The sequence below is a fragment of the Oryza glaberrima genome, chromosome 3, assembly GCF_000147395.1.
Source record: "Oryza glaberrima chromosome 3, OglaRS2, whole genome shotgun sequence".
NCBI classification, from domain to species: Eukaryota; Viridiplantae; Streptophyta; class Magnoliopsida; order Poales; family Poaceae; genus Oryza; species Oryza glaberrima.
The window spans coordinates 33,768,300-33,794,033 of NC_068328.1; the positions used below are offsets into that span (position 1 = coordinate 33,768,300).

General features: G+C 47.8%; 7 protein-coding genes across 9 annotated transcripts; 5 read left to right on the top strand and 2 right to left on the bottom strand.

Moving 5' to 3' along the window:
* Positions 1-2: 2 nt before the first annotated feature.
* On the bottom strand, positions 3-2,567 carry LOC127768081 (uncharacterized protein At5g02240-like). The gene is made up of 7 exons (XM_052293601.1): positions 2,432-2,567; positions 1,519-1,790; positions 1,395-1,431; positions 1,215-1,312; positions 842-903; positions 509-632; positions 3-322 (listed from the first exon to the last, which is right to left on the bottom strand). Exons 1-7 carry the CDS (start codon positions 2,490-2,492, stop codon positions 203-205), a joined length of 774 nt encoding a protein of 257 aa, XP_052149561.1. The 5' UTR covers positions 2,493-2,567; the 3' UTR covers positions 3-202.
* LOC127768080 (uncharacterized) lies at positions 2,491-5,415 on the top strand. 3 transcript variants are annotated; one of them, XM_052293600.1, is made up of 6 exons: positions 2,673-2,872; positions 2,963-3,049; positions 3,131-3,181; positions 3,273-3,374; positions 4,271-4,529; positions 4,635-5,238. In XM_052293600.1, exons 1-6 carry the CDS (start codon positions 2,792-2,794, stop codon positions 4,742-4,744), a joined length of 690 nt encoding a protein of 229 aa, XP_052149560.1. In that variant the 5' UTR covers positions 2,673-2,791; the 3' UTR covers positions 4,745-5,238. The 3 variants fall into 3 exon arrangements, with proteins under 3 accessions (XP_052149558.1, XP_052149560.1, XP_052149559.1); XM_052293599.1 differs by having other exon boundaries at positions 3,119-3,181; positions 4,635-5,235; XM_052293598.1 differs by having other exon boundaries at positions 2,491-2,872; positions 2,963-3,181; positions 3,268-3,374; positions 4,635-5,415.
* A 1,256-nt stretch (positions 5,416-6,671) lies between these two features.
* LOC127768202 (cyclin-dependent protein kinase inhibitor SMR4-like) lies at positions 6,672-7,025 on the top strand. Its single transcript, XM_052293737.1, has one exon. The coding sequence runs from the start codon at positions 6,748-6,750 to the stop codon at positions 7,015-7,017; it is 270 nt and encodes an 89-aa protein (XP_052149697.1). The 5' UTR covers positions 6,672-6,747; the 3' UTR covers positions 7,018-7,025.
* Positions 7,026-9,762: 2,737 nt separating this feature from the next.
* LOC127767830 (hsp70 nucleotide exchange factor fes1-like) lies at positions 9,763-12,789 on the top strand. The gene is made up of 6 exons (XM_052293285.1): positions 9,763-10,076; positions 10,503-10,645; positions 11,169-11,219; positions 11,309-11,530; positions 11,635-11,737; positions 12,062-12,789. The coding sequence occupies exons 1-6, from the start codon at positions 9,985-9,987 to the stop codon at positions 12,588-12,590; spliced, it is 1,140 nt and encodes a 379-aa protein (XP_052149245.1). The 5' UTR covers positions 9,763-9,984; the 3' UTR covers positions 12,591-12,789.
* Positions 12,790-12,986: 197 nt separating this feature from the next.
* On the top strand, positions 12,987-14,690 carry LOC127767831 (uncharacterized). The gene is made up of 4 exons (XM_052293286.1): positions 12,987-13,380; positions 13,462-13,633; positions 13,893-13,987; positions 14,144-14,690. The coding sequence occupies exons 1-4, from the start codon at positions 13,051-13,053 to the stop codon at positions 14,351-14,353; spliced, it is 807 nt and encodes a 268-aa protein (XP_052149246.1). The 5' UTR covers positions 12,987-13,050; the 3' UTR covers positions 14,354-14,690.
* A 319-nt stretch (positions 14,691-15,009) lies between these two features.
* LOC127767110 (uncharacterized) lies at positions 15,010-18,729 on the top strand. The gene is made up of 5 exons (XM_052292335.1): positions 15,010-15,157; positions 15,574-17,528; positions 17,755-17,959; positions 18,049-18,245; positions 18,331-18,729. Exons 2-5 carry the CDS (start codon positions 15,599-15,601, stop codon positions 18,387-18,389), a joined length of 2,391 nt encoding a protein of 796 aa, XP_052148295.1. The 5' UTR covers positions 15,010-15,157; positions 15,574-15,598; the 3' UTR covers positions 18,390-18,729.
* A 220-nt stretch (positions 18,730-18,949) lies between these two features.
* Positions 18,950-21,534, bottom strand: LOC127767112 (L-type lectin-domain containing receptor kinase SIT2-like). Its single transcript, XM_052292336.1, has one exon. It carries the CDS (start codon positions 21,317-21,319, stop codon positions 19,214-19,216), a length of 2,106 nt encoding a protein of 701 aa, XP_052148296.1. The 5' UTR covers positions 21,320-21,534; the 3' UTR covers positions 18,950-19,213.
* Positions 21,535-25,734: the final 4,200 nt, after the last annotated feature.

Here is a 25,734-nt window from a genome sequence, read left to right on the forward strand (position 1 = left end):
GATTTCATTTTAAAAGACATCATGTCCTTGAATAATATCAATTTGTGTCTTGTCTGAACAATTCACTGATTTCAATAGGAGTTTTCAGGAAACGATGACGAATTACAGCAAACTACAACTTCACAACTCACTAACCACGAAGATATACATCCAAATATCCAATACACAAGGAAACCGAGATGAGATTGCTCCTCAAGATGGCTCAAAATCGGGCTGTAACCTGGGAGAACAACGATTTGAAGTCTTTTGTTGGTGTGCCTGTGCCTTCAGGCTTTGAAGCCAAATCAAATGCCTTGAACTTTGTCTCTTCATACTGCAGGGCCTATTATAAGGGGAAAAGTTTGCAATCAGAATGGTAAGTTCACCATGTGACTATCCATATTTTTTCACGGTGCTTGTTGACAGAAAGTAGAAACGTATGGCCGATGCATCAATGCTTCATCGCCGGAAAACTTAGCTAAGTAAACTCAAAGATAAACTATCACTGTATTGACCACAAAGATCATACCTGAACACAAACTTCAGCAACATCAGCTCTTGGAATTGACTTCGTGTCTGTCTGGAGAAGTTCATCGTCATTGCCAACAATCAACTCCCTCACTCCCCCGTCTTTGTCTTGCAGACCACCAGGCCTACATGGAAGTGATGGAAGATACACACAACATATTATATTTTTCACATATACGAATTGGCTTAGTATCATTGACAATGAAGTAGCAAATCAGGCCTATTGTGGTGGCAAATCAAACATTTCCTAAGTTTCAAGAACAAAGCGAATTAAGCCAACCGGACCAATTAGTCAGGCTATTACGTATGGCTTCTTGTCCTATGCAGGTGGTACCTTATTATTGTATAAGGGACTCCACTGTCTGCCAAATACTGTTCTGACTTGCGCTTCCAAACCTATAACAAATAAATAAGGCCATATCAAGGAATATCCAATAAGGTGATATCAGCAATGTGGAAAGTTCATTTGTAAGATAATATCATACAGTTTGGCACTCGTATTTTTGGTTTTCCCTTGCTAACCATTTAAGGTGGCCAGATCATTTTCTACCAATCTACCACTCTATTTGCCGGGATGACCGAAGGAGGTCATCCAAATGTTATTAAGATAGAGGGAAACAATCTATCACTTCTATTGAAAGCTTGAACCAAAAAGTTTGCTGTATGACTTATTATAGAAAAAGAACTAGCAAACTCCATCAGCTTACCAGTATATTGCCATTGCCTAGGCTGTTCAGTGGATGGTTAGGATTTGTTCCTCCCATGGATCCCACAAGCACGATATGCTTCACTCCAGCAGCTTTGGCTGTTAAAACAAGCAATGTTCACTTAACAAACATTTACAAACTGATACATGAATGATGAAGAAGAATAAGCAACAACCTTACCAGTGTCAATCTGATTCTTTTGGCCAATCCAATCCACCTAACAGACCACAGCAAGTATTAGCATGAGCTCAGAAGTTTACAATCACATTCTATATATTAACTAGAGGGGTTTCAATCAGCCAACCTGCTCAGGATACATTCCATCTTCATAGTAAAACTCAGGCCTCCCACCTTTGCTAGGGTCAAAACCAGGTTTCATCTTTGGCACAGCACTCGTGAGGATTATGAGCGCATCGACACCTTGAACAGCAGGCACAAGATGATCTCTGTCCCTTATGTCGGCAATGTAAACATCATTGCCTCCACCAATCTTTTGTTTGCTTTCCTCTGTTCTCACTAAACCTCTCACAACAAACTGGTCAGACCTTTCCTTGAGCTTGTTGTAGACAATGTTTCCTGACAAGTTACAAGGAGTAACCCTTGAGGATTAGTACAGACTACATAGTGTCGAGCAGTCAGTATACATCCATATAGTTGCAAAAAATCTTAGGCACATGCACTCATATTGGGTGAATTCCGGGTTTGGCGTGGGTTGCTCTGTGGATACCCATTGACCCACTTCAATTAATCGACTAAATTTCAGTTTTCCAAGTCCAAATAGTATATTCAGTTCATTGAGCTAAACTAGAATGGGTTAATCAGTACCCAAGAAGCCCCACTCGTGCCTAAGCCCTAGGTGAATTTTACAAACCTTGCAAATTCAACTCATCATATGACTAGCAGCCATGCCATACAAAGTCTCTTATCCTAGAGAAGATCAAGATACTGCAACACATTACATGAATCCCATTCCGACCAAAATTCCTTTTCAGAACGCTCTACTGGATCCAAAATTCCCCATCATATAACAAGCATGTACTGTAGATCGCACGAACCTTGCACAACAGGCAAATTCCAAATTCCGCTGTCATCAGTTTGCTCCAATACACCCCCCCCCCCCCCCCCAAAAAAAAAAAAAAAAAAAGAAGTACTGGAGAGCGCGCTACTGGGATTCATATCGCAGTCGGAGGCCACGGGGAGGGCGGAGGAGTACCCACCTGTGCGGCCGCCGGCGCCGGTGACGAGGACGGTGGGGCGGGCCGCGCTCGAGTCCGCCATGGAGATCGAGACGAAGACGAAGGCGACGAGTTCACGAGTAGGAGGATTTGGGAAGCATCGAGAAGGTCGCGGCGGTTCGAGGGGGAGGGGTCGCGCTCGCGCATGCCAAGAGTGCGCGCGGCGGGGAAGGTGGCCACGTCACGCTTTGCTCGCCTCGTCCGGCCCAGCAAACAAGCTGCTTGGGTTTCACTTGTGTGTTGGGCCGCGAAGACGGGCTAAAACCCTAGCAATCCCCTCCGCCTCCGTCGTCTTCACCTTCGCCACCGTCACCGCCGCCGCCGCCGGCCGGAGAGGAAGCCATGAGCGGCGCGGGCGGCACCGCCGACTTCTTCTACCGCGAGGCGCAGCGCCTCGGCTACGTCGCCCGCTCCGCGTTCAAGGTCAGCGCCTTCCTCCTCACCCCTCTCGCTCGTACGGTTTGCCAACTGCTCCCGTCTCACGCGAGGAGCCGCTTGCTCTGCCCGTCGCAGCTGATCCAGATACAGAAGCAGCACAAGCTCATCGCCCCCGGCGCCGCCGTCCTCGACCTCGGCTGCGCCCCCGGCGCGTGGCTCCAGGTGACGTTGGATCCCCTCCTCTCCTCTCATCAGCGCGATTTCGATTTAGCTCGGTGTTGCATTGTGTAGGTGGCGTGCCAGAACCTGGGTCCGCTCGAGAAGGGCGGGGTGATCGTCGGCGTCGATGTCAAGGTCAGTGGCGATCGAGTTGCCGTTCGTTAGTGAGGCTGATTTTGCCGACGGAATGGTTGGCCTGATTCGATGCTCGGTTGTTGCAGAGCAGAAGGTGAAGGTTCCATCTGCGCACTGTGACTCGAGGGTCAGGACCGTTTGCGCCGATGTGATGGCTCTGATGAAGCAGCAAGCTCGGGCAATGTCGCCACAGGTTCGATAGCTTGCTAATGATCATGATATGATTCAGCTTTTACTACCGATTTCCCTGGCTTAGTTCGTGGAAGGAATGGTACGAAGTTATACAAATTAGTTTCGTTTGATCCGAGGCTGCGATCTAGTTTGGTTTATTCTAATTTGTGAAATCTTAGTACTAACTGAACTCCATATGTATTCGATTGAGACTCATGATCTTTGCAAAGGAAAACAGTCTTGGAAGGTTCGCACCGAGGATTATTGGTGACTAGTGGTACTTGCGACAAGTGAACTACTCCCCTCGTCCCAAAATATTACAACTTTCAGTTCTCTAGATTTGTCCCAAAATATAATAACTTCTTCACCAATATTCTCTTATCAAACCAATCACAACCCTTCACCATTCAATCCTTATATTCTGGGATAGAGGGAGTATTAGTTTGTACAAATGACAGATGCTACTAATGTTTTACCAGAAAATGCATACCTCCTTTTCATTCCTTGGGAAGAGCTAGGTACCAAAAATTCCCATGAAATTCCTTTCTTTCAAAGATAAAAGGTATGTACCCTATTTGTCGGTAGGCACGATGGAACCTGATAAAGTGGTTCTGCTACTAGCTAAATAAAATATGATGCCACCAGTTGTGGAGGTAAACGTGTATTTATTCAGTTTTGCCTCCAAATATCAATTTGTCAACTGGGAACACTACCACATAAGGTTGTAACTTGAGAAAAGCTGAGTTTACTTTAGTACGCACGCTGATAGACTACGAAACATGGTTTCATCAATCTTCCCACTACCAAGCTCGCTTCATCTGAATATCTTATTTCCTATGGTTAGAAAGGCTGAAGCAAGGATTACCAATTGTATTGCCCTGTAATCGCCATTGGTTATTTGATTCCCTTATTTTACAGGAACGAGGATTCTCTGTAATATTGTCAGACATGTGCCCAGTAGTTTCTGGAATTACAACCAAAGATGCGGCTATATCTTGCGAGCTGGGCATGCGTGCTCTTTCATTGGCAGTTGGTAAGATGAAAGCAAAAGATTCAGATTGCATTGCAATTTTAGAGAAGTTTCAGAGCTCCACTGAGCCAGATCCTGATGAAGATGGCATTCTCCGTCGTGGAGGCAGCCTTGTAATTAAGTTTCTTGAGAATGAGGATATACCAGGTTATGACCAGCAATCATCTTCTATATGCTAGCTATTCTTTTTTAAAAAAATCCTAACAAGACACCAAGTATAACTTATTATTCATTAAACTGTTAACTTTGTAGGTTTTGGCAAATTTTGCAAAGAGAAGTTCAAGAAAGTGTCCTTATTGAGACCCAAGGCGACAAGATCTAGTTCGAGGGAGATTTTCATGGTCTGTGAAGGTTTACGGTAGAAATAATAGAATGAAGAAGCAGTGCTGACACATTTGAATCTTTGTTGAACTGATTTGATTAGCAATTTTTCTTGTGCACCCCTGTCGCCACACTTTCAGGCCTTGGTATCAGGCAAGCAGTGTATACTTTTCCGGTAATCTTTTAAAGAAAGGCCATTTGCTAAATAGAAAAGCATGAAGCCCGTTCATGAACAATCATTGATGCAGTGTTCCCTTTGTTGCCGAAACTAACCTTACCAAGTTTTGGCAAGGTAACAATCTAAACAATGCCAAAAGTTGCCTCCATTACCAAATTTTCATAATTCTAGAATCTTTTCGCACAACTTACTCTTCTTTGGCCTTGATCAGATCCCAAAAAATTTTGGCCAAAAATGTCACATCTAATGTTTGGACACATGCATGGAGCATTAAATGTTGGAAAAAAACCAATTGCACAATTTGCATGTAAATTGCGAGACGATTCTTTTGTGTCTGATTACATTTGACAATGTGATGCTATAGTAAACATTTGCTAATGACGAATTAATTAGGCAATAAATTCGTCTCGCAGTTTACAGGTGGAATCTGTAATTTGTTTTGCTATTAGTCTATGTTTAATACTTCAAATGTGTGTCCGCATATTTCAAAGTTTTTACATCCAAAGAACTATAAACACACCCTTAACCTTATCAAACATTGGTAATGCCAAAATTTGTTACTACCAAAATTTGGTAATGTTGATTTAGACATCAAAGTGAGCAACCTATATTAGTTGATTTAGGCATCAAAGTAAAGTTTTGCTTTTAGCTTTGTTCTGTGTGAAGGAAATGCAAATGAATTAGGACCCCCTTTGAAAAGTTCGAATCTTTTTCCAGATCACATTGAACTATTCCATCTGAAAAAACAGTGAACTTATCTAGTACTCGTGGGCTTGTGGCCCAGTTTAATCATCATCCGGTCATGCATGGCGTGTGCTCCGCCGGTGCAGGCCGCGGCTTCTCGGTCGCGCCACGCTGGCATCCACTTTCTCATGGCCCGGCGACGTACGGGACGGGCTCCACGTGTCACGCCGCCTGCCACAGCTTGGTCGTACTCCGGCGAGAGGAGAGATGGAGCCCACTTTCCGAAGAGATATGCTCCACTACCATTCCATATTTCCATTGCAGACCATTTTTCTAGCCTATCCATGGTTCGTCCTGAGTAATCAATGTCTGAGGCTGAGTTTGAACTACTGAGCTAAAGCTGGATCCACTGCAACCACGATATTGGACATGCAAAACTGTGGTTGCCCCATTGGTAGGGTAGGAGCGTAGCGTAGGAGCGTTCGAGGGCCAGGCAGTTGGACTTGCAGGTCCCAGATGTGCAATGATCGCCGCTAAACTAACAGTTTTTTTGTTCTTTTTTTTAATAAATGCCATAGCCAATTTTTTAAAGCAACATATAGTTACTTTAAGCTAAAAGACAGTCGGCAGCATTGTGTCAAGAGTACTTTCAGCTACCGAGTTTTTGTTTTTTGAATTAAACTGTACTACTGTTGGAGTATATAGGAATTGAGAACTGTTGGGCTTCAAAGAGAGGCTCCCAAGTGCAGTGACCTGAAAGCTCAAGCTCAACCTGCGGCGTTCGTGCGGGTTTGGCACAGAGAATCCGCGGCGGAGCTCTAGACCATTCCGCCACTTTCGACCGACGCGGTTCCCGCGCATTCGAGAGTCGGTGCCACGTAACTCTCCCAACCCCCCTCCCACCACCAGCGACCTCACACCTTTCCCACTGACAAGTGGGTCCCTACATGACCTGGTCCCACTAGTCATTCGGTAAACGAGTAGATTCCCCGGGGCGCGTCCCTTCCCGCCACCCGCAACGCCGCTGGACTCCACTCCACTCTCCTCGTCGCTTCGTTGCTGCACATCACCACCCACCGCGGTGGCACTCACTTCTATATTAGCTTAAGCGTGGTTGCTTGCTTTGCTTGCATAGCTTCGCCATTTCAAATCTTTGCTTAGGAGTAGCGATCGAGAGAGGCAATGGAGGTGGAGATGGGGCACGGCGAGGAGGTGGCGGCGGCGATGGAGGAGGAGGAGCTGCAGGGGTGGGAGACGCCGAGGAGGGAGGAGTGCCGCATCCCGGTGGTGCCGCCGCAGTGCCCGGCGCCGCCGAGGAAGAGGCCGGTGGCGCTGCCGGAGCTGGGGAAGGAGCGGCGGGAGCCGCCCAAGGGCGGGTACTTCCAGCCGCCGGACCTCGAGTCGCTCTTCGTGCCCGCGCCGCCGCGGAGGCAGGCGTCCAGCTGCGCGTAGTGCTGCTGCGCCCAGCCTCCGTGCAGCAGCACGCACAGTGTGTTGGTTGCTGCTACTCCTACATTATAGTAGTGTTACTAGTACAGCTTTAGCCTTTTGTGTAGGGATTGCTGCTAACTCTGCAGTTGCATCTTGTTTGGTGGTTTTTTTTGTGGAGCAAGATGGATGTGCATTTGCTGTTCTGCTTTTGTGATGGGCAGTAGCTGTATCTATCTACCGCCCTGTGTGTGAAATCCTGTTAATTTAGCAGGGGGAAAAAAACCCTATGTATCTATGTACATGTTATTCCAAGTTCAGAAAATGGGAAAAAAATGTTCCTGAACTTCTGAAATGTGACTTGTGCTAACACTACCTTCTGCTATGTGATGTTGTATGAAACGGAACTGCAAAGTGCGGCATCTTCGATTCTATGGTTCGCTAGTTCATCTGCTTAAACTATGGGACGTGCCGATTTCTCCCGACGCTTCGTTGTTTTCGTGTCGAAATCGCATCAAAAGCGGTGAGCGGCGAGCTGCTTTCGTGCAGGTTTCACGAACGTCCCAGGTGCCACAGCCAGCAGCGCCCAGCGCGCGTCCTTGCCCAAAACTCCAAAAGACTCCAAAAGGTCGCGAACAATCGATTGATCAGCCCATAAAGATGTTCACTACAAATTTGGGCCTCAATGTACTAACTCAATAATGGGCCTATTGTTTTCGTAAGGAATTGGTTCATTTGAGAACCCTTAACTTTACGCCGAAACTAATTTGAAAAAATCACACCGAAGGTCCCTCAACTTGTCATCGAGTTACAAAATAGTCCCCCAACCGCAAAACCAGATACCGGACGTCCCTCAACTGACAAAACCGTTCACTTTAGATTCTCCGGTGGTTTTGACCCTGGTTTTGTCCTACGTGGCGGTTGAGTCAACGTGGGACCCACATGTCAGCATTTGCCACATCAACCTTCTCTCTCTTTTCCTCTCTTCTCTCCCATCCTCATCTCTCTCTCTCCGTTCTCTACAGCAATGCGAGACGGGAGAGGAGGGCGTCGCCGACCGACGGCCGGCGACGGGAGACGTGGCGGCGAGGGAAGGGGCGGCGCGCGGGCTCCCCCGCCGGCCGCGGCCCACGAGGCCCACGAGGCGGCGGCGGGGGACGAGCTGCGGGCGGGCGGCGGGAAGGGGCGGCGCGCGGCCGGCGAGAGAGGGCCAGCCTCTGCATCTGAAGACGGAGGAGGAGGAGGGCACGCCGGACGGCCGCGGCAGCGAGAGGGTGGCGGAGAGGAGGAGCAGCGGCGGGGGAGGATGAGTCGGAACAGGTCGATGGTGGACATGCGGAGCCAGCTGCTGCACAGGACGCTGGTGGAGGAGCTCAACAAGCGCCTCTTCTTCAACACCGTTGGCGCCGTCCACGACATCGGCTTCCCCGACCCTACTGCTTCTTCTTCTATCTCTAGCTCTTCCCACCACCGCCGGAGAAGCAACACCAAGATCGACCACAAGCACCACTACATGTTCTGAACAAAATTTTCAGAGCTAGTTATTTTGCTACCCCATCATGTACAGAATCAGATGCAGAGTACGTATGTCACGCGTGATGGAGAGTATGTATTTCACGAGGAGGTTGCCTCGTGCTCCTCCTCTCCCGCCGGCCGCGCGCCGTCCCTTCCCGCCGCCCGCCCGCAGCTCGTCCCCCGCCGCCGCCTCGTGGGCCTCATGGGTGGTGGCCGGCGGGGGAGCCCGCGTGCCGCTCCTTCCCCTGCCACCCGCGCGCCGCGCCTCTCCCGGCCGCCCGCGCGCCGCCCCTTCCCCCGCCGCCGCGTCGCCCGTCGCCGCGTCGCCGGTCTCCGGCTGCAGGTCGCCGGTCGCCGACGGCCTCCTCCTCTCCCGCCTCGCATTGCCGCAGAGAACGGAGAGAGAGAGATGAGGATGGGAGAGAAGAGAAGAAAAGAGAGAAGGCTGACGTGGCAATGCTGACATGTGAGGTCAACCTGGGTTCAACGCTGACTAAGCCGCTACGTAGGATAAAACCAGGGTCAAAACCACAGGAGGATCTAAAGTGAACGGTTTTCGATATCTGGTTGTGCGGTCGAGGGACGATTTTGTAACTCGATGACAAGTTAAGGGATCTTCGGTGTACTTTTTCCAACTAATTTTCATCCCTGCTGCCGACCCCATCCTCAGGCCGAGCGCACCATGGCCACCGACCTCGAGGCCATCATGGCTTCCGACTGGTCGTTGAAGCCTCCACACCGCCGCCTTCTCGCAGCAGCCGGTGCCACAGCTGGAAAGAAGTAGTCGAGGACGAAGCGGCCAGTGAAAAGGGGAGAAGGGGAATGAGGTGTCGCTGGAGATAGAGAGGAGAACGGGGACCACTATTTTTTATCATTTGTCTTACCGACATGTAGGCCCCACAATTGTAAAATAAAATTATTTATCATATTTTTGCTTCCAGTGTCACGTGACCGTCACGTTAAATGAAGACCGAATCAAATTTACCATGTAGACGCCACGTCAGCTTAAATCGTTGTTCAAACAGCTATGGGACCACCGGTTTTGACAGTTAAGGGACTTGTTGTATCTGGTTTTCAGTTGAAGGACAAAAATATGATTCGTTGATAAGCTAAGGGACCTTTGATGAACTTATTTCCTTTCGTAATCCGGGCCCACCAAAGAAAGGATCTGACTAGGTGGGCCCAATGACGACGTGGGGAACCAAAAGACGGCCCGGCCCAAGACGCCTTTTCCACCTGAGGAGGCGAAGCGTAGGTTCAGGAACACTCCGGACTCCTCCGCCGCCACGTCCCCCGTCTCTCTCGACGACGCCTCGACTGACGAGAGGAGGAGACCTCTCCCTCCCATAAAAGGGGGAGGACGAGGGCGAGGAAGAGGAGGAGGCTTGTGCTGCTTCGTCTTTTCCCGCCGCCGCGCACCGACGTCTGAACCAACTGTCTCGCCGTGAACCCTCGCCGGAGTTGGTAGAGGAGGAGATGGCCAAGGACGGAGGAGGGCCCGACTGGAACGGCCTGCTCAAGTGGAGCCTCGCCCATGGCGACGGCACCGCCAAGCCGCGCGCGCTCAGGTATGCTGCTCCCGCTCGAGCGAGATCTCCTTTCAGTTCGAGTAAGGGGCTGCGTTAAGCTGTGGGGTTGTTCTGGCGGGGGGCGCTAGATCGATGTGCTTCTAGGTACTCTGGAATTAGGCGTGTTTAGTTTAGTTTAGGTTTGAGATAGGGTGTTTGTTCTACTGTAGTCTGCAGGTATACATGCGCTAGCACAATATCACTTGTAGACTGCTAATTCATGTGCAAATTCGCTCGTTAAATTATGATGAATCATCTCATATTTCCTGCTAAATTACTCCTTTATTAACACTGACATGTTAGCTGTCATGTCAGAAATTTGCGCAAATGATACCTATGTGCAGTGGTTGGAATGTGCAATCGATCTGTGGCATGCCAAAACATGTTCATGTTGTTCACTGTTATCTTGATTTGTTTGGGTTGCAGTGAGGAGGACAAGAAATGGTTTATGGAGGCAATGCAAGCTAATACAATGGATGTTGTTAAGAGGATGAAGGAGATCACCCAAGTGATGAAAACTCCAGATGATATACTACAGTCTCAAGGTGTGACTCCAGAGAACATCGAAGGTATCATTTTGAGTGTTTTCATTTTCTAAAATTACCTGCTTGTTGTAGACGTGAACAATGAATTTCATATACGCTCAGCACTCTTCATTATTTATTGGCCACCTTGTAGCATTTCCTTCATATTTATACAACTTGTAGAATTTTTGGGATTGTAGGAGTGCGGAAACACTAGCTGAAGAAAGTTTACAAAATCATGGCTAGTAATTTTTGTTAAGTGTTTTTTTTGGTAGCATCTGCAAGTAATCATATTTCTATTATTGTGCATTAGATATGCTTATTGTGGGGGCTGGCTTACACATAACTAGTAACGTAAATTTGTAGTGGCTGATTCTCACACGTAAGGTTCCTTTAGGGACAATGCAATTATGAATTCCGTTTTTGTTTTGCCTATTTCCTACAGTTTTCACTTTTCATTTCATATTATCCTTAACAGTTCAACATTAACATATAAAACCCTCCCTAGAATGGGGATTGATAGATTTTCTCAGTTTCACTGATCAATGAATTATTACTTTGTTTTCAGATATGTTGGATGAGTTACAGGAGCATGTTGAATCCATTGACATGGCAAATGGTAAGAATCATGGTTACTGTACTTCTGCATTTGTAGATGTTATTCTCTTGACTGCAAAGAATTTTAACATGATTGCATTACCCCACCAGATCTGCACTCTATTGGTGGATTAGATCCCCTACTTGGTTACTTGAAAAATTCACATGCTGGCATCAGAGCAAAGGCTGCAGAGGTTGTGAGCACGATTGTGCAAAATAACCCCAAGAGCCAGCAACTTGTCATGGAATCTAATGGCCTGGAGCCACTGTTGACAAACTTCAGTTCCGATGCAAGCACGAATTCACGCACAAAAGCTCTTGGAGCAATATCATGTAAGTCATTTGCTTCTGTAATAAACCTGGTGCTTTGCCATGACCTAGAACATAATTGCTTCAATTACATATGCTAACTAGAGGTTTCTACTACTGTCTTGCAGCTCTAATTCGTCATAACCAGCCAGGAGTTGCTGCATTCCGCCTGGGAAATGGCTACTCTGCACTGAGAGACGCTCTTGGTTCTGATGATGCTAGACTTCAGAGGTATGTTGTATGATAATCAGGGGAGCTAGTAGGACACTAACATTGCACTATGTTCTTTCTTCATGGTATTTATACTTGTTGAACAATAGGACTATGCGTGGCCTTGATAGCTTAGCCATATATGATAGCATAGCCTAGCACATATTTACTTCTAAACTTAGCCCACAACATTTTTCCAATAAGTGAAGTAACTATTTGGCTGCGCCTACCTGTAGTACTGATTTTTTTTTTTTGATCTCATTCACATGACTTATTTTTTGCTGCAGTTAAATAATGCAATGCAAACCTGCAATTTTCATAACATTTCTGCTTTGTTAATTCCAGGAAAGCTCTCCATCTCCTACAGTACCTACTGCACGACAACAAGGCTGATAGGAGTGTTGCTACAGAGCTTGGTCTTCCAAAGCTGATGATGCACCTGGCATCGAGTGATGATTCTGGAGTCCGGGAGGCTGCCTTAGGTGGTCTTCTCGAGCTGGCGCGGGACAATACATCCGGTGCTGGAAACGCGCTACCTGACCAAGACAAGCTGAAAGATGTCCTTAAGAGCCGAATCGAAGGCATCAGCACAATGGATGCCGACGATCTCTCCGCACATCGTGAGGAGCGACAGCTTGTGGACTCCCTCTGGAAGGAGTGTTACAACGAGCCGTCGTCTCTCAGGGAGAAGGGTCTTGTTGTGCTTCCTGGAGAGGATGCACCTCAACAGCCACCACCGGATGTCGTTGGCAGCATGTTTGAGCCGCCGCTTCGCGCTTGGGCAGCATCAAGGCCACCTCCCAAAGAAGATTCAGAGTCTGAGAGCGCCAAGAAGGATCCACCATTGCTGCTAGGCCCTGGACCGTCTTCCTAGACTTGTTGGGATTGCTTAGTTTTTCGCTTATGCAATTCTCTAGACTTAACCTTAAAAAGATCCTACATATTTGCAATCTGCTGAAATTCTCTGCATATTAATCCTGTCCTGAGCTCTTGGATGTATTGAGGTTTTTGGATATCTGTAATCTGTGATGCTATTAAAATACGAAGATGAAAGATACTTATCTCTTCCACGATTTGATTTTGAGTCTCTGTGAATTCAATCTTTGTATAATATGTGTCGGTAATCTGTAGACTGGGGATTAATCAGTTCTCACATGGTTTTGCCTATTTATTGTGAGCTAAGGATGGCCGTCCGATCCTCACTGCTCCACCAGGGCCGCGTGATCTGAACGGTGGTGATGCTGTCTGCTCCGGTTGAAGGCTCGCTGCGAGCCATTCAAAAGCAATTTTTTCTTTCAACCCCATCCACCTCCGGACTCCGGTTGCGTTGCGCCATGGCGCTGCAGCTTCAGGCCGCCACTCCGCATCCCCCTCTTCCTCTCCGCTCCTCGCGCCGCCGCTTCGCTGCTCCGCCGTCGCCTCTCGTTCTCCGCGCCGTAGCTTCCTCCCGCGATGGCCCCTCCACGCGCCTCTCCTCTCCTGCGCCCGCGCCGCCTCGCCGCCGGCGGCGTGCGAGCGTGAGGGCCCGCGCCGGCGCGGGCAGAGGTGGCCGGGGGGGGTCCCCGTACGACGTGCTCGGCGTGCCTCCGTCGGCGCCGCCCGACGAGATCAAGCGCGCGTACCGGCGGCTTGCTCTCAAGTTCCACCCGGACGTCAACAAGGAGGTGCGTGCCACAGCCGCCCCCAAACCTTGTCACCTCCTTGCGTTTCACTGATTATTTGTGTTTGATGTTGTGTCAACGTAGCCCAACGCGCAAGAGAAATTTCTGCGGATCAAGCATGCGTACAACACGCTCATGAATTCAGAGAGCCGGTCCAAGTACGCGAGCACTAGCAGCAACACATATTATTCGTCCAGGACATACGGGAAGAGCAGCACTGCTTCAGCTGATGAAGAAGAGCCATTCTATGGCTTTGGTACTGGAATACCTTCTCTTCTGCATTAGTGAGCTATATTATGGTTTCTGTGGTTAGGAATTTCGTGCTAGTGATGAGTAAAATGAAGTTTCAAGAGAGATCCTTTCTGCTAAGAAACAACTGGTAGATTAGATCACATCATAATCCTTGTATTTTGAAACTTCAGTAGATAAATGGAACTCTAGGGTGTGTAGTTACTAGATAGTTGAACTAAAAATGTTCCATTATTTGACATTATACTGTGGTCATGGATCTGCAGGGGATTTCCTTAGAGATCTTCAAGCAGAATTTCAGAACTGGGAAGCCGGTCTGAATTCAGAACAGAAACCTAAAAGCTTGTGGGAAGAGTTGGCAGTAAGTTCTTTACCTGTCTTTTCCACTGTATTATTGTAAACATCTACTGTTGGGAGTGAACACTAATCAATAGTACATAAATACTGCAACTTCTAATCATGCCTATGGTCATTGGTGGTAATCTCCCATTAATTCTATTACATTCTGGTCAATCAGGCCATTGGTGAAGAATTTGTTGAGTTTCTGGAGAACGAACTCAAGATCGATGACTCAAGTGATGCGGAAGACAATGCAAATGATCCGTACACACAGTCTGGAGGCAAAAACAAGCAAGATGTTAATACATCGACAAGTAGCTTTGATGATAGCGTATCTGAGATAGAGGCTGCTTTGGAGAAGCTGAAGAAGGAACTTGGGCTCAGCTGAGCCATTTGATACCGATAGCATAGCATATCATACTGCTGCAACTATAGGTCTATAGCCATCTGCAACTGACTTGGTGTTCTTACGAAGTTATTTCTTATACTCAAATGTTCTTGGATGCATGATACCTATAGCCATCGCAACCTGCTTGGTTGTCTGTGTGCAGGTATTTGATGTACCCATTCTTGTCTTCAGAAGGTGATGGTAGCTCAGATATTGTTAGTTTAGGTGATACAGCTCACAAATTCAGGGCATCCAGCCTCTTTATAAGATGTTTGTGGTGTCTTGGGTGTGTTCTGCACTTGTGAAATTTTTGGGAGTAAAAGATGATATCCTGTTACACAGTGTATGTTGTCATTTCGTGCGGCCAAAATGGGTTTAATTTTGACATTTCGATGATGAATCTTACATGAATGAATTAATATCCAGTGCTTGTGTAATTATGCTGCTATATGGGCTGCACGTAAGTTGCATTCCCGTTCGGGCCCAGAAAGTGTTCACGGCCCACAACTCCCGATTCCAGTGTCTGAGCCCAGAGCCTCACCTAACCCGGACCAAACCCGCGCCAAAACCGGCTGGGCCGGTTCCCCAACCCCCGGGATCCACGTATAACGGGCCACCGGACCGACCGGACCGGCTCCACTCCCACTCACAGGCTAACCACCACACACACACACTCTCTCTCCTCTGGTTTCTCTCGCGTCGCCTCCTGGTTTTTTCTCCTCCTCATCCGCTTCGCCTCCGGCTCCGTCTCCGGTCCCCTCCGATTTGGTGGCGGCCGCTTCGCCTTCACGAAAAAAAAGCCGGGTGAGTCTCGCCTCTCCCCAATCTCACTCTCTCTCCCCTTCATCTCTGGTTCGCCCTGGTTTGCTTGGTTTTGGTCGGTTTATTTTCTGCGATGGCGTCGTCGGCTAATCGGGGATTACTAGGGATTTGATTTGACGCGAGAGGGTGTCGTGTCCCCATCTTCCTTTGGGTTTGTGGGTTTTGGGGGGTATTGCTCGAGAGGAAAATCACCTTCTGATACGAGATTATGTGGCTCTGTCTCTGGAAATGGTTTGAGGTTTTGATTCGGAGTGGGCTGTGCCGTTTCAATGGAAGTTTGTTGGTGTAAAATCCGTGTGAATTCGCAGTTGGTTGGGCTCATATGGTAGGAATTTTTGCGGCAATGGCGGGGAAATGGTAGTAACAGTGTGGGTGTGGTGATGGGTATTGCGATGCAGGAGAGGGTGGTTGCTCGCGGCGGAGATGGCGTCGGAGGCGGAGGCGGAGGTGGCGGCGGGGCCGGAGGTGGTGCTGCCGATCGGCGCGCAGAAGCACGACCCGGCGTGGAAGCACTGCCAGATGGTGAGGTCGGCGGGGCGCGTGAGGCTCAAGTGCGTCTACTGCCACAAGCACTTCCTCGGCGGCGGCATCCACCGCTTCAAGGAGCACCTCGCGCGCCGCCCCGGCAACGCGTGCTGCTGCCCCAAGGTGCCCCGCGAGGTGCAGGAGACCATGCTCCACAGCCTCGACGCCGTCGCGGCGAAGAAGAAGCGGAAACAATCGCTGGCCGAGGGCATCAGGCGAATCACCCACTCGGCTCCCGCCGCCGCCGCCTCCGCCTCTCCGCCGGCTCCGGCCGACGCCGCCGAGATGGAGAGCCCCATCCACATGATCCCGCTCAACGAGGTGCTCGACTTGGGCTCCGTTCCACTCGAGGAGACACCACCGGAGACCAGGGAGATGAAGGGGAGTATTAGCAAGAAGAGAAAGAAATTGGCTGCGAGGCAAGCCTCCACGGCGCCCCTTGCTCATCAGAATCAGCAGCCTCTTCAGTCTACTCCTGCTGGTCTGACCCAGCCTTTTCATCAGATGGTCGTGGCGTTTGATTCGGCTGCATCGCAACTGAGGCATTTTGACCAGCCCGGCTCGAACAAGGAGCAGGTTTATATGGCAATTGGGAGGTTCTTGTATGACGCTGGTGTGTCACTGGAGGCAGTGAATTCCGTTTACTTTCAGCCTATGCTTGAAGCTGTTGCCTCAGCAGGAGGGAAGCCTGAGGCGTTCTCGTATCACGACTTCCGTGGTTCCATATTGAAGAAGTCGCTGGATGAAGTGACTGCTCAGTTGGAGTTCTACAAGGGATCATGGACCCGGACAGGGTGCACATTGTTGGCCGATGAGTGGACTACTGACAGAGGCAGAACATTGATAAACTTCTCTGTGTATTGCCCGGAAGGTACTATGTTTCTGAAGTCAGTCGATGCAACCGACATTGTCGTGTCGTCAGATTCGCTGTATGAGTTGCTGAAGAATGTGGTTGAGGAAGTTGGTGAGAAAAATGTTGTCCAAGTAATCACAAACAATTCTGAGATTCATGCGGTGGCAGGAAAGAGGCTATGCGAAACTTTTCCTACATTGTTCTGGTCTCAATGCTCTTTCCAGTGCATCGATGGGATGCTTGAAGATTTCAGTAAGGTGGGGGCAATCAATGAGATCATATGTAATGCGAAGGTCATTACGGGATTTATCTATAACAGCGCATTTGCATTTAACTTGATGAAAAGGCATCTTCATGGGAAAGATCTGCTAGTTCCTGCAGAAACTCGTGCTGCTATGAACTTTGTCACACTGAAGAACATGTACAATCTAAAGGATTCTTTGGAAGCCATGATTAGCTCAGATGAATGGATTCACTACTTGCTGCCAAAGAAACCTGGTGGGGTTGAAGTGACCAATCTTATTGGCAATTTGCAGTTTTGGTCTTCGTGTGCTGCAGTGGTTCGCATCACCGAACCACTTGTGCATCTTCTTAAGTTAGTCGGTAGCAATAAGAGGCCATCTATGGGGTATGTTTACGCTGGATTGTATCAGGCCAAAGCAGCAATCAAGAAAGAGCTGGTGAGGAAGAACGACTACATGGCTTACTGGGATATTATTGACTGGAGATGGAACAAGGATGCACCACGACCACTTCATTTAGCTGGTTTTTTCCTGAACCCATTATTTTTCGATGGTGTTCGAGGTGGAACATCAAGTGAGATATTCTCAGGAATGCTAGACTGCATAGAAAGGTTGGTTTCTGATGTGAAAATCCAAGATAAAATCCAAAAGGAGCTCAATGTATACCGGAGTGAGGCAGCTGGGGATTTTCGTAGGCAAATGGCTATCCGAGCCAGGCGCACTTTACCTCCTGGTTAGTACTATACAATTTCCGTTGTGAACTAGCTTACTCAATTGACAAATTATGTTGTCCTAAAAACATGAAATGCATTTTCAGCACCGACCTTTCACAAAACTAGAGCTGTGTTACTATTTCGTTTGATAGACATAATTAATTTCCCCCAGATATAGGTTATTGTTAGACACTTAGATATGATTACGGAAATTGTTTGGTGAGCCTTATAGATTCTATTTTGCAGCTGAATGGTGGTATACGTATGGAGGAGCTTGCCCAAATTTGACGCGTTTAGCAGTTCGCATTCTCAGTCAAACCTGCAGTGCTAAAGGATGTGACCGGAGACACATTTCTTTCGAACAAATTCATGACCAAAGAATGAATCTTTTTGAACGCCAGCGAATGCATCATCTCACATTTGTTCAGTACAATCTAAGGCTACAACACAGGTAATCAAATCCTTATGTTAAATATACCGAGTTTCATTGGCTAGTAAATGATTGATGATGGTGAGCGATCTGATTAATAACTGTCATAGGCAACAACACAAGACCAAAGCATTTGATCCTGTCTCAGTCGACAACATTGACATAGTCGACGATTGGGTTGTGGATAGATCTGCACTTATATCTGGCCAGGCAGAGCAGTCAAACTGGACGGAGATTAACCAACCAGTCAACAATATCACATCAATGGGTCCAAGTGATGATGATGAATTCGAGTCCTTCATTGAAGGTAAATCCTTATACATTACCTTGCTTCCAGTTTATCTTATGTTAATGTTGAAATTTGATATTAAAAGCTCTGAACTTAATCGCAGGAGTTGATGACAAAATGATCCAAGGTGCTTCTCGGGGAACTCAGGAGGATGATGAATAACTCTGAGGAAGAGAGCCGTCACTCACCTGTGCTTATAGGTGGAGTCATTACGATTGGGTAGTAGGGATGCTAGTTTTAGCTTGGATAGGATGTAAACTAATGTTGCATGGAGCCATGGACACAATCTGGCATTGCTTGTCAGTTGTCAACATTTTGCAAGTAGTTCTTTTTTCCTCGGCAACCAATCTAATGTCCTCTGTTTGGAACACAAGAAAGCCCGTTCAGTTCTCGTATGAATCAGAAGAATCCCTAGAACCATGGCCTGAACTGTCTCCATTTGTTGTCATCTTTTTGTTTGATACCTTGCTAATATTTGTCATGTTCATCTTTTGTTGTAAAAGCAGAACATTAGGACAGCATTTTTTTAGGTTTTCATTGTCTTTTTCCCATGATGAGAAGCAGGCTGCAATATCTTTGGTTCCTTTTGAGCAAGGTGCCAATATGTCATATTATATATCGCATGTTTTCTGCATGACAGAATCGACATCAGTGATCAGTCTATTGGCTAATATTCTGATCTGGCTCAACAGCAAACTGCCCCAAGAAAGATGCAGCTACAAAAAAAAAAAGGGGATCCATATTTTTTTTTCTTCCCTTCTTGCAAAATTTCTTACACGGTTCTTGCCTTCTTGCAGGTGTACATTCTTCTGAAACTGCAACAAGGTAACTTCTAAGCTGAATGCTGTACTAATCTTTGATCAAAACCTCTATATGATCATATCTGAAAATGATTGACAGTATCCCTATGTTACTAACTCCAGAAGATCCAAAGCCCAAACAATCACCTAATGCTGCAAGTATTTGCTCACTGACATTTTTACATTTTAAGTTGTCTTCAGAAAATCGGCAGTGCTCAACTGAACACAGCCAACCAGCCGCTGCTGCTCGTCGGTGGACTGCGTCGTCGACGTGGTGATCTCCGACGTGGACGGGAAGCCGGTGACGAACTCGTCGAATGACTCGCCGTAGAACTGCCCCACGCCGCATTCTAGGTCCTCCGGCAACGTCTCCGGCGCCGGCGCGGCGCCTTCCAAGATCTGCACCACCTGCCTCATGCTCGGCCGGCGGCGCGGGTCAGGGTGCGAGCAGAGAAGCCCGAGCTTGAGGACGACCTCGAGATCGTCCTCGTCACAGTCGCCGATCCTGGGGTCCCTCGCCGCCGTGATCTCGCCGGCCTTCCAGTGCTCGAGGACGAGCTCGACGAGCCCCGGCGAGTCGTCGTCGACGGTGAACTCCATGGGCCTCCGGCCGCACGCCACCTCGAGCAAGAAGGCGCCGAAGGCGAAGACGTCGGTGCTCGTGGTGGCCTTGCCGGTCTTGCTCAGCTCCGGCGCGAGGTAGCCGAGCGTGCCGACGATGCGCGTCGTCTGCGGGTTGGCGCCGTGGTCGTAGAGCCGGGCGAGGCCGAAGTCGCTGAGCTTGCCGTTCATGTCGGCGTCGAGGAGCACGTTGCTGGCCTTGATGTCACGGTGCACCACCACCTGCTCCCACCCCTCGTGCAGGTACAGCAGCCCGGCGGCGACGTCCCGGACGATCTTGCCGCGCTGCTCCCAGCTCAGCGCCGGCCGCTCGCCGCCGGCGAACAGGTGCTTGTCGAGGCTGCCGTTCGCCATGTAGTCGTAGACGAGCACCAGCTCGCCGCGGCGCCGGCAGTAGCCGAGCAGCTGCACCAGGTTGCGGTGGCGCAGCCGGCTCATGCTGGCGATCTCCGACACGAACTCCCGCAGCCCCTGCCGCGAGTCGTGCGACACCTTCTTCACGGCGACCTCCACGCCGGACCTCGGCAGCACGCCGTGGTACACGCTGCCGAAGCCGCCGGCGCCGATGACGTCGCGGAACCCCTTGGTCGCGCCGTGGAGGTCCTTGTAGCTGATCCTGTGTGGCCCGTACTCGATCTCCCATTCCTCCTCTTCCTCGGCGTACCGCCGGCTTCGCACCACGAGCGCCGCCACGGCCGCCGCCGCCAGGAGCAGGATCACGACGGAGAGGAGGAGAATTGTCAAGATGATCAGCGGCGGCAACGTCTTCTTGGGTTTGCTCGGCGACGGGAGCCGCGGGAGCTTGGCGAGGTCGAGGTCCTGCGCGCGGCCGCCGCCGCCGAGGCGGAAGCTCCAGCCGAGGACGTAGTGCGAGCTCGCGGCGGCGCCGTTCGCCGCCGAGAACCCGACGTACGTGTCGCCGGCCACGGCGGACGACAGGTTGACGGTGCAAGACACCAGCGGGGCGGCCGGCCTGAGCATGCCGGCCGGCGACACCGTCACCTCGAGCCACGCGCTGTCGCCGTCGTACTCGATCCACACCTGCAGGGGCTCGCCGCCGATCAGGTTGACGCTGGCGAGCTTGCCGCCGGTGGCGGCGTCGTGGTACCCCGCCGGGCTGGAGTTCACGGATTTCAGGCTGTTGTCGTCGATGCCGACGTGGTTGTCGTCGATGTCGGCGAACTCGTCGTCCCGCGCCGTGTCGAGCTCGACGGCGACGATCTTGTTCTTGATCTGGCCCGTGCTGTCGGACGTGTTGAAGAGCCCCAGGTACTTGCCGGCGACGGCGCCGGGGACGGCCACCGACGGCGCCAGCGCGAAGGCGAGGCCGTGGCCATGCGCGTCGGGATACTTGGGCACGATGGCGAACACGAAGGTGGTGGAGAAGGAGGCCGCCGCGCCGGTGGAGGCGTTTCTCAAGCTGACCGGCTTGGGGTAGAAGCCATGGCCGAACACCTCCTTCGTCTCGTTGGTGAGCTGCAGTAGACCGGTGGAGGTGACGGCGGCCGCGCCGCTGGTGGCCACGCCGTCGCCGGAGAAGCCGGGAAACAAGAATTCGTCAACCGCGGCAGCGCCACCTCGAGCAAGAAGAAGCAGGAGAGCGACCAGCTCAACCAGCCACCGCCGCTGCCGCCACCGGAGCACGGCAAGAACGGCTGCCGGCGCCGCCATGGCAGAGAGCAATGTACAAATTAACCCAAGTGAAGTAGTAGCTGAAGGAGTTGAACAGTTTAGTTGTTGGAGTTGGGCAGCAGCCGCCGTCGCTGGCACTGTTGCTGGTCTGGTCGTCGGCGACGGTGACGGCGACGATGCGAGGTGCACGGCGACGTCGGCGAGAGGGACATGGAGATGGACGGCATTGGAGGGTAGGAGCTCAGCACATATAAGCTTCAACTGCCTACAAAGATTTCACGTTGCTAGCTAAGCTTGTGCTAGAGCCTGCAGGGAGTGCGTGCACACTCTGGGCCCCTTTTCCACTTGTTTTTTCTTTTCCTTCCCTTCAGAAATGAGAAGCAGACAGAACAAGGACAGCCAATTGAGATCGATCGGGGCTTCGCATACTATTCGTGATCTTTTTTGTTTTCAAATAGACAAATCTAATATAAGATACTCCCTTATTTTAATTGCAGCCATGATTTTTCGTGCACAATTTTGACCGTCCATTTTATTTGAAATTTTTTTGAAAAATTTAAAAGACAAGTCACATATAAAGTAGCAAAGTACTGTCCATATTTTGTCATCTCACAACAATAAAAATACTAATTATAGAAAATTTTTAAATAAGATAGTCGATTAAAGTTGGGCACAAAAACTTATAGTTGCACTTAAAATGGGACGAAGGGAATATTTCCTCCATCCAAAATGTAAATAATTTGAAGGTTGGCACGGGTATTAAGGAAGTAAGTAAGAATGATTAAAGAAATGGTGTGATTGATTGAAAAGATAAATTAGGTGAAAGAGAATGGTTGTGATTGGTTGAGAGGAGGTAGATGAAGAAATAGTTTCATTTTGGAATAAGGTGTTGTGCTAGAAATAGCTACTCTCTTCGTTTCAGGTTATAAGTCGTTTTGACTTTGGTCAAAGTCAAACTGCTTCAGTTTGACCAAATTTATAGAAAAAATAGTGATATTTTTGACCCAAGATAATTTTATTATAAAAATATATTTAATTATCAATTTAATAAAACTAATTTAGTAATGTAAATATTACTATATTTGTGTATAAATTTGGTCGAACTTAAAATAGTTCAACTTTAACCAAAGTGAAACGACTTATAACCTGAAACGGAGGGAGTATATTTTGGGATAGAGGTAGTACTTCCTCTATCTCTAAATATAATGATTTTGGATTGAATGTGACACATTCTAGTACAATGAATCTGAATAGATAATACAATGAATCTGGACAGTTGAACAGAAAAACCGTCCAGATTCATTGTTCATATCCAGGCAAAAGCCCTTATTAGATAGAGCGAGTATAATACATCTTAATAGGAGTACTATAAATTTCAATATCGTATTAGATATATTTTTTAGAATGTGAAGTGTATGTGCTGGAGTACTTGGGTGTGTTTTTTTAAAAGGGGTTGACTGTTGAGAACCTTCTTCCTACCATGTGAAACGAAGCAACAGATTAGTGTATGATTAATTAAATATTAGCTTAAAAAAACTAAATAAATATATTAATATGATTTTATAAAGTAATTATCTTATCTTTAGAAGAGAACATCATTTATCAATTTAAAAATGTGCTTGCAAAAAATGAGAGAGCATAAGGGTCTTTCGCGAAAAGAAATTGTTTAAGTGTCACATTGGATATTTGACCGGATGTCGGAAAGGGTTTTCGGACTCGAATGAAAAAATTAATTTCATAACTCGCTTGAAAATCGCGAGACGAATCTTTTGTATCTAATTAAGCCGCCATTAGCACATGTGAGTTCCTGTAGCATTTTATGGCTAATCATGGACTAATTATGCTCAAAAGATTTGTCTCGCGATTTTCATGCAAATTGTGCAATTAGTTTTTATTTTTATCTATATTTAATAGGCCATGCATGTGTCAAAGATTTTACATGTGACATTTTTGGAAAAAAAATTAGAAACTAAAAAAATTCCAAAGATGCATTGTAAACGCCCTAAGAGCAGGTACAATAGCAGGCTATAAGCCAGCTACAAACATATTTTAAGGAGATAAATAAAGAGAGAGAAGAGCAGCGAGCTACAGATTTGTAGCCAGCTGTAGCACAGACTCCAAGACGCAGTGTGTGTATGATAGGTGGGACCAGGTATTAATAGTGTAATATGTAACTATTGTATAGATGAGCTATTAGATTGGCTATAGATGAATTAGAGCTAGTAGTTGGCTATACTATTAAATTTGCTCTAAGCCAGGCCTATCCTCAACCTATCCTAGCTAGTTGTCACCTACCCCCTCCATCGAAAAAAACAGATAATTTCTAGGGTTTAAATCTGGACGAATGATTGTCCAGGTTCATTTCAGGACGGATAGAGTACAGAGCTGCAAGCAAACAGTGGGCAATAAACTAGTACTAGTTATAAAAATTAAAAAGTAAAAAGAAGAGAAAAATTAACTCAGGTACGGAGGAAAGGAAAAAAAACGTTTGCTGGGTTTCGTGTACGGCGAGGACCACTTGGGTGTCCTGTTTGCGTCGTTTCGTAGACGCCGACCACCGGCAGTCGAGTACGCTGGCACGTGCGCAGCGTGTGCAAACAGTGCCATGCCTCACTGTCCAAGTGATATATCGATCGTCCATGGCTAGTGGCTATACGTACCCAAACGTAGACACAGAGATGGAGCAAGAACGCTGTAATAAATAAGCCCGTGTCACCCGTCAATATCTACGGACTATTCTATTTCATGTCCTTTGCCCACATTAACTTATTACTATTAGAAGAGTATAAAAATTAATTTATAGGCAAAATTTTTATATATGTGTTCTTAGTGATTTAAAAATTAAGAGTGAAGTGCACGAGCGGTCCCTAAACTTGTGTGGGTGTGTCATCTAAATCCCTAAACTCTCAAAATGCATTTTCGGATCCTTGAACTTGTTTTGGGGTGTCATACAGGTCCAAACGAGCTCCAACCCCTTCCATGCGCTGATGTGGCATGCCACGATAGTTCATACGTGTTAGTTGGACCCACGTGTCAGTCACAGAGAAAAAAATATAGTTAGAAAAATATATTTTCTCCTCTCTACCTTAAAATTTTTATCTTTTTTTCTGTCTACCTAAGAGAAGAAAATATGGTTTTTAATTTTATTTTTTATATATGCTTGACATGTGGATTCCACTGACACGTAGGCGTCACCGTGGCATTGCCACGTCAGCACATCGAGTGGGTTAGAACCTGTTTGGACCTATATAACACACATAGCAAGTTCAGGGACCTAAAAATGCATTTTAGGAGTTCAGGGACCTAGATGACACACCGGCACAAGTTCAGGGACCGCCCATGTGCTTCACTCAAAAATTAATATAAAAAACTACGTTGAACATATATTAAAATCAACATCAAAATTATTTTTTAAAATAAAAATTTTAGCTTTTACTTTGGTTTGTTAGGGCAACCAATAGGGCTCCCACTTTTTTAATTCTATAACTATATATTCTTAGATAAAATTCTAAACTGTTTGACTTCAGTTAAGATTCTTTTTTTATCTGACTTTTTTTAGAACTTTTTAATCTGACTTCTCTAAAGATTCTTACAGAAGCTATAACTGTCGGAACCTCGAGGCTGCAGTCTCCTGGAGTCCCGGTGATTTTCATGGCAATTCTTGCCGGTTAGTGGTAGATATCCAAATGAGCCAGGAGCTGATGGGGATATAATGCATTTCACGTTTCACCTCCTCTTGTTCTTGAATGCATCCATATCATTGTCACCACCTAACTAGACGAAGTCCATTTCCACTATGTGATCGTATCTTCTGCTAAACGCGAATGTTTTAAAGAATTTCACGTCCTGAAAATGATTTGTTTTGTTTGATTCGCGAGATTTTCATGCCTGGAAAGCATGGATTCTTCACATGGGCCAACGTGCAACGCTGGGATCCTTGGGATAATTCTCTACTTTACGTGCTCGCATGACTCGCCTACTGGATCTGTGGTGTTCTTTTTTTACCCCAAGAAATCTGAAGTTTCTGAAAGTAAATGAATCTACTATACCTAGTATTTTTAAAGAGTATATCTCCTGCACACAGGATCAAATCCGGGGCGTTGGAAGCTGATCGGATCACGGATTATTCACGGGGAGAGATGAAATCATGAAGGAAATGGGGGTAGTGAACTGATAGATCGATGATGGACAGGTACACGTGAGGCCCATTGCTGCGACAGCGAAGAAGCAGCCATGGCTGGTCAAGGAACGCGTGCGGAGTTGAGAACGGCAGAGTTGCAGAAGACGGAATTTATCCCGGTGGTTGCACCGGTCCTGTCCTTCCTGCAGGGAACCCAAAGCTCCCGTCGATCGATCGGTCAGTCTAAACAACCTCGTTGCTGGTCTCAGAGTTTCAGATTTGGCTGTCCTGCAGAGAAGAAGACGACGGCATGACTCGAGTCTTGCAAGTGTGC

Bases quoted from the DNA above. Each gene is read 5' to 3' on its own strand.
- LOC127767831 (XM_052293286.1), top strand. From the start codon at position 13,051: ATGGCGCTGCAGCTTCAGGCCGCCACTCCGCATCCCCCTCTTCCTCTC. The intron at 13,381-13,461 runs GTGCGTGCCACA...GTGTCAACGTAG, and splicing joins ACCCGGACGTCAACAAGGAG to CCCAACGCGCAAGAGAAATT. The intron at 13,634-13,892 runs GTACTGGAATAC...ATGGATCTGCAG, and splicing joins AGAGCCATTCTATGGCTTTG to GGGATTTCCTTAGAGATCTT.
- LOC127768080 (XM_052293598.1), top strand. From the start codon at position 2,491: ATGGAGATCGAGACGAAGACGAAGGCGACGAGTTCACGAGTAGGAGGA. The intron at 3,375-4,270 runs GTTCGATAGCTT...CTTATTTTACAG, and splicing joins CTCGGGCAATGTCGCCACAG to GAACGAGGATTCTCTGTAAT. The intron at 4,530-4,634 runs GTTATGACCAGC...TTAACTTTGTAG, and splicing joins TGAGAATGAGGATATACCAG to GTTTTGGCAAATTTTGCAAA.
- LOC127767112 (XM_052292336.1), bottom strand. From the start codon at position 21,319: ATGGCGGCGCCGGCAGCCGTTCTTGCCGTGCTCCGGTGGCGGCAGCGG.
- LOC127767830 (XM_052293285.1), top strand. From the start codon at position 9,985: ATGGCCAAGGACGGAGGAGGGCCCGACTGGAACGGCCTGCTCAAGTGG. The intron at 10,077-10,502 runs GTATGCTGCTCC...TTTGGGTTGCAG, and splicing joins GCCAAGCCGCGCGCGCTCAG to TGAGGAGGACAAGAAATGGT. The intron at 11,220-11,308 runs GTAAGAATCATG...TTACCCCACCAG, and splicing joins ATCCATTGACATGGCAAATG to ATCTGCACTCTATTGGTGGA.
- LOC127768202 (XM_052293737.1), top strand. From the start codon at position 6,748: ATGGAGGTGGAGATGGGGCACGGCGAGGAGGTGGCGGCGGCGATGGAG.
- LOC127768081 (XM_052293601.1), bottom strand. From the start codon at position 2,492: ATGGCGGACTCGAGCGCGGCCCGCCCCACCGTCCTCGTCACCGGCGCC. The intron at 1,313-1,394 runs GTAAGGTTGTTG...TTGTTTTAACAG, and splicing joins AAAGAATCAGATTGACACTG to CCAAAGCTGCTGGAGTGAAG. The intron at 633-841 runs GTACCACCTGCA...ACTTCCATGTAG, and splicing joins GTCCCTTATACAATAATAAG to GCCTGGTGGTCTGCAAGACA.
- LOC127767110 (XM_052292335.1), top strand. From the start codon at position 15,599: ATGGCGTCGGAGGCGGAGGCGGAGGTGGCGGCGGGGCCGGAGGTGGTG. The intron at 17,960-18,048 runs GTAATCAAATCC...TAACTGTCATAG, and splicing joins AATCTAAGGCTACAACACAG to GCAACAACACAAGACCAAAG. The intron at 18,246-18,330 runs GTAAATCCTTAT...ACTTAATCGCAG, and splicing joins ATTCGAGTCCTTCATTGAAG to GAGTTGATGACAAAATGATC.